Raw genomic sequence first — 5,137 nt, 5'->3', positions numbered from 1 at the left:
AGCTATTGTGAGCATACGCAACCCAGACTTTAATCGGCTTGGCCCAAGTATGTGAACCCCCACTCCAAGGACTCCACTTCAATCCTCTTCACAGTAAACAGGCCGAGGCCTATTCTAAGCTAATGGGCCAGAACTTCGACAGCCTTCCAGCAAGTTGCTTTCGTTACTGCAATAACTAAATTGGGCTGGGTCCATGGCAGAGCCGCGTTGTACTAAGGAATCCATGACCCGTAAAATAAACTTTAGATTTTATGCATAATTCTATAAATATAGAAATAGCTCATTCAAAAAAATTATAATATTTATTAACTCTTTAGTATTTTTTTTTAATTTCAATATATCTAAAAATTTCTCTCTCTAATTTTTTTTTATAGTTCCAAAATTTTGTTTAATTTTTATATATTATCTATTTTCAAGAATTTGGCTTTTCTAAAATTAAAATTAAATTTAAGAGAAATAATAAAAATTAATTTTTTAATAATAAATTCTACTTTTTTTGAATAAAAAAAAATAGTGCGTTAATATTAAACACCTTACATTTAATATTATTTTTATATAAATATATCATACATCCCTTCAACATAATTTTGTTTCGACTAAGGTCGGAATCAAGTCCGGCACCAATGGGGAATGAATATACGTCAGAATTGTGCTGCTTTCAATCGAGAAAGCCTTAAAAATAATAATTGAAAAGAAGCTAGCTAGCTAGCTAGGTGATTGGAAAACGTAGACTTCATCTGGCTGGCAAGCACATGAAATGCAAATCAACCTGTGTGTTTGAATGTTGACGGATTGACATTTGACTGTTCTTTGGCTGTTTGAATCATACTGCATGCATAATATATAGAAATATTGTAGCAGCTCACGAAATACTTGATGATATACAAAAGTAGAGGGTCGTTATCCAATGCCACATCTCAAGTCATTGTCTCTAGGCTTTTCATTTTTATTCATGCTTATCTTGCCATTACCATTAATTAATTTTATAATATATATATATAGAGATATCTGTCAAACCATATTTCACCTCATTAATTATCCACTAAACTTCTACAACAGTATCTCTCTATTTATCCCGGCATATAAAAAAATAAATTTATATTATAACATATTAGATCAATATTTGTAATTTTACTCTCTAATTATTTTTTTTTATTTTACTCTTTAAATATGGATTAAAAATTTTATAACATGACCTTTTTATATAAATTAAAAATAAATAAATTTAATCAATCAACGTAATCTTATAATTTAGTTAAAAATAAATTTAATTTTATAAAAATTTATTTTTAATTAAATTACAGGATTATATTAATTGATTGAATTTATTATTTTTAGATTATTTAAAAAGCTGATATTAGGATATTTTTAATTTAAATTTAAAGAGTAAAATAAAAAAATAATAGTAAATCATATTTGTGCCATCAAAATGGATCTTGTTCGTCCTCGCAGTCGAGGAGGCCGCCGACATGCACATTTATGTGGCATGTGCATGGAGAGTCAGTAATTCTAATCGTTGCTTCCCACAATAATTTTCTTAATAGAAAATATTGCTCACCTGCATTTTGTTTTGAAGCATAAATTAAACAATATATATTATAAAAATGAGATAAATGATTTATTTAATCTTCAGCAGAAGTATTATTTCGCATGTGTTAGTCGAGTCATAGATACATTGCATTTTTTCTAATGAAAGTGTTCCTTGGACGACGTTCGATCTCTTAGCTTAGTTAAATAATATAGCTATCACGTAGCGGAGCCCACATGTTTCAACTTTTACCTTTTATGCTTCTCATGTACAAATGAAGAACCGTATCAGCCACCTCCTAACTAATTATCATCATTATGTTTAGGAGCAATTAATTAGGCCATGTTATATAAGTTTTCTTATAGATCATCAAAGCAATTGCATGGCTCTACCTACCCACAATAACCTCGCCCCTAGAGATTTACTTCTTTAAATATTTATACATATTCTTACTTTGACTGACTCTGGTCTTGTGTACGTTGGTATTTTTTTAATCGACCGACATAAAAATCGTCATTGTTTTGGAATCACGCGCATGAGAAGAGCATGGTTGGTATACAAGTTCTAGCAAATAAAATAAGAAGCAAAAAAGAAGAAAGACATGGCTGCTATGCTTTCAAAAGTTAGGAAGTCCCCTCACCGCTGGAAGCTGCGATTGTAACGTGGATGCTATGTTCTTGTAGTTGTTGAGGGGGTGAAATTCACTTTAGCCATCCCCTCTGTCTCTGACGCTCACATGCACGTTTCTCTTTGGACCACTTTTGTGAGATATTCTCTACGATCTGGTACAGAGACCACGTTTTGGCTTTTTCATACTTTTCGTGCTAAACTCAAGCGTTTGGACAACAGAGTGGTCATGCTTATGGATAAGACGTTTGAGGCGGCCAAACGTTGATGCACAATAACAAAGCCAAAAATAATGCCTTAATCAAACTCACTACTCTAATAATTATTGCAATAATGATAAATGATAATATATAACAAATATTTCTTTGGCTACGTGAAGATTCTAATCCAAATACGACGCTCGTACCCGCCCACTCTTCCACTTCTCCTACCTATGTATATATACATCCCTTTCACTCCAAACCATTAACTCGTGGGAGACACCCATATAGTAGAATATAGGAATCTCTCTGTTTTTTTGTTTTTTTTTTTTTTCCGATCTTCCTCCTGCATAACCAAGCTTTCGGATTTTGGCCGATCAAATGGGTGCTCGGTTTCTTCTCATAGCTGTGTGGGCACTTTTAATTGGCTTCATCAGCCTCTACCCTCAAACGGCGTCAGCACAATTAAAACGAAACTTCTATGCCAACATCTGCCCAAATGTTGAAAACATCGTTAGAGATGCGGTTCAAAAGAAATTCAAGCAAACTTTCGTCACAGTTCCTGCAACCATCCGTCTCTTTTTCCATGATTGCTTTGTCCAGGTATAGCACTTTAAAGAACAACACGAAACAAAAAAGATTCGCTGTTAATTGAAACCGACCCATTTGTCCATTATGGATTTTATCTATGGCTGTGTTGGATGGTTAACATATGTTGTTTTTGTCCAAAACTGTTAGGGCTGTGATGCATCAGTAATCATACAATCCACTAGAAGCAACAAGGCAGAGAAGGATCACCCTGATAATCTGTCGTTAGCAGGAGATGGATTTGACACCGTGATTAAAGCCAAGGAGGCGGTTGATGCGGTCTCAAGTTGCACAAACAAGGTCTCGTGCGCAGATATTCTGGCCATGGCAACCCGAGATGTCATTGCACTGGTTGGTTCTCCGAATTCGAGAACAACATTTTTTTCGTTATTATTCAAACCTCCTGTATATGCAACTTAACTGGACTAGGTTCTAGGAGTGTTCTTTCATTTGTTTGTCTCGTCTCAATAACAATAAATTAAGGTAATGACAGTACTGATCATCTTGCATTGACGTGGCATGCAGTCAGGTGGGCCATCTTACGCTGTTGAGTTAGGTAGATTGGATGGCCTGAGCTCAAAAGCATCAAGCGTAGGAGGGAAGCTGCCTCAGCCAACCTTCAATTTGAACCAGCTTAATTCCATGTTCGCTGCCCATGGTCTCTCCCAAACGGATATGGTTGCTCTCTCAGGTACGCAACCCAACACAACACCCTCCAATAATTGATGAATTGACGGAGTTTCTCATCACATGGGTCCGCTATGCAGAAGTGCGTACGTGGGTGACATCTGCTAGCTAGGGGTTTTCTAGCCTCTTATTTTTTAACGTTCTTGCGTCCTTTTTATGATTCGTCATCGTCACGGGATAAGGTGTGAATATATATGTATATATATATATGACAAGTAATGAATATCTAATCATAAATGATATGTTTCTTTCAGAAAATGTTATACATATATTACGTATTTAAATTAGTCTGCAAGCCGTCGTTTATTTTTTAATTCATCTTAACAATCAAGATTAAACAATGACGTCATAATTTTAATTTTTTATACATAGTTTAAACGCACGCAAAACATATCAGTTTTTTTTTTTATATATATAATTTGAGATGTAAATTACATGTTTTACGTACATTAATGGAGGGATGGAAACCTGGAAAGGGCTCCTAGTTAATTAGCTAGCTACGTAACGCGTGTTGATATGAATTTGCATCATAGAAATTATTGGCATGTTTGATATATATATATATATATATGCAGCTGCGCATACCGTTGGATTCTCTCACTGTAGCAAATTTGCGCACCGGATATACAATTTCAGCCGTCAAAACACTGTGGACCCATCGCTGGAGCAGAATTATGCGACCCAGCTGCAATCAATGTGCCCGAAGATTGTGGACCCCAGGATAGCCATCAACATGGACCCAAACACACCCAGAAAGTTTGACAATGTCTACTTCAAGAATCTTGAACAGGGGAAGGGACTCTTCACCTCGGACCAAGTTCTGTTCACGGACAAAAGGTCTAAGCCGACAGTAAATAGCTTAGCAAGCAGCTCTTCTGCCTTTGAAACTGCTTTTGTCACTGCCATTACCAAGCTGGGTCGAGTTGGAGTGAAGACTGGTCGGAATGGCAACATTCGTCGTAATTGTGCTGCTTTTAATTGATGAAACCAGTCCCACAATATTCAAAAGTCCGAAGCAGCTTGCATGAAGCAGATATCAAATCAAAGGCAAAGAAAACAAATAGAAAAGCTTAAATTAATTTCATTATATGTCACTTTTTTTTTTTTTTAGAAGATCATTATATATGTAACTTGAATAATACGTATTGTCGACTTTCCTTGTATTGCGATTATGAATATGATGTCCACTTGAAATGCAACACTAAAATGAAGGAGCTGAAGGTGGCAAATCTGGCCCGTCGACAAATAGATCAGGACTGTACGATAGGTGGGTACCTGTCGGAACAGTCCAAAAGTGAAGAACTGGCCACAGAATCTAAAATCAACGTAGCGTTCAGGGGCTTTAAATTTTCATTAATATATAGAAAGGAAACGAAAATATTAAGGAATAAATTAAGAACGAGAATGCATTTTATCTACCTTTACAATGCAAAATGGATGTATAAGTGATTGGGGGAAGAACATGCCAAGTGGACCTTTTCGCTATCCTTGGGGAAGACCCCCCCCA

The 5,137-nt window shown here is 35.6% G+C and overlaps 1 protein-coding gene across 1 annotated transcript; it reads left to right on the top strand.

Annotated features, from left to right (window-relative positions):
- The first annotated feature begins 2,562 nt into the window (after positions 1 to 2,562).
- Positions 2,563 to 4,859, top strand: LOC122304630 (peroxidase 73-like). Its single transcript, XM_043116890.1, has 4 exons — positions 2,563 to 2,958; positions 3,094 to 3,294; positions 3,469 to 3,634; positions 4,206 to 4,859. The coding sequence occupies exons 1-4, from the start codon at positions 2,737 to 2,739 to the stop codon at positions 4,610 to 4,612; spliced, it is 996 nt and encodes a 331-aa protein (XP_042972824.1). The 5' UTR covers positions 2,563 to 2,736; the 3' UTR covers positions 4,613 to 4,859.
- Positions 4,860 to 5,137: the final 278 nt, after the last annotated feature.

The sequence above is a fragment of the Carya illinoinensis genome, chromosome 1 (genome assembly GCF_018687715.1).
Source record: "Carya illinoinensis cultivar Pawnee chromosome 1, C.illinoinensisPawnee_v1, whole genome shotgun sequence".
In the NCBI taxonomy this organism is placed as follows: Eukaryota; Viridiplantae; Streptophyta; class Magnoliopsida; order Fagales; family Juglandaceae; genus Carya; species Carya illinoinensis.
The sequence above is the reverse complement of the archived record's forward strand: the minus strand, read 5'-3'. Positions and strand labels throughout refer to the sequence as shown.

Bases quoted from the DNA above. Each gene is read 5' to 3' on its own strand.
- LOC122304630 (XM_043116890.1), top strand. From the start codon at position 2,737: ATGGGTGCTCGGTTTCTTCTCATAGCTGTGTGGGCACTTTTAATTGGC. The intron at 3,295-3,468 runs GTTGGTTCTCCG...CGTGGCATGCAG, and splicing joins CCCGAGATGTCATTGCACTG to TCAGGTGGGCCATCTTACGC. The intron at 3,635-4,205 runs GTACGCAACCCA...ATATATATGCAG, and splicing joins GGATATGGTTGCTCTCTCAG to CTGCGCATACCGTTGGATTC.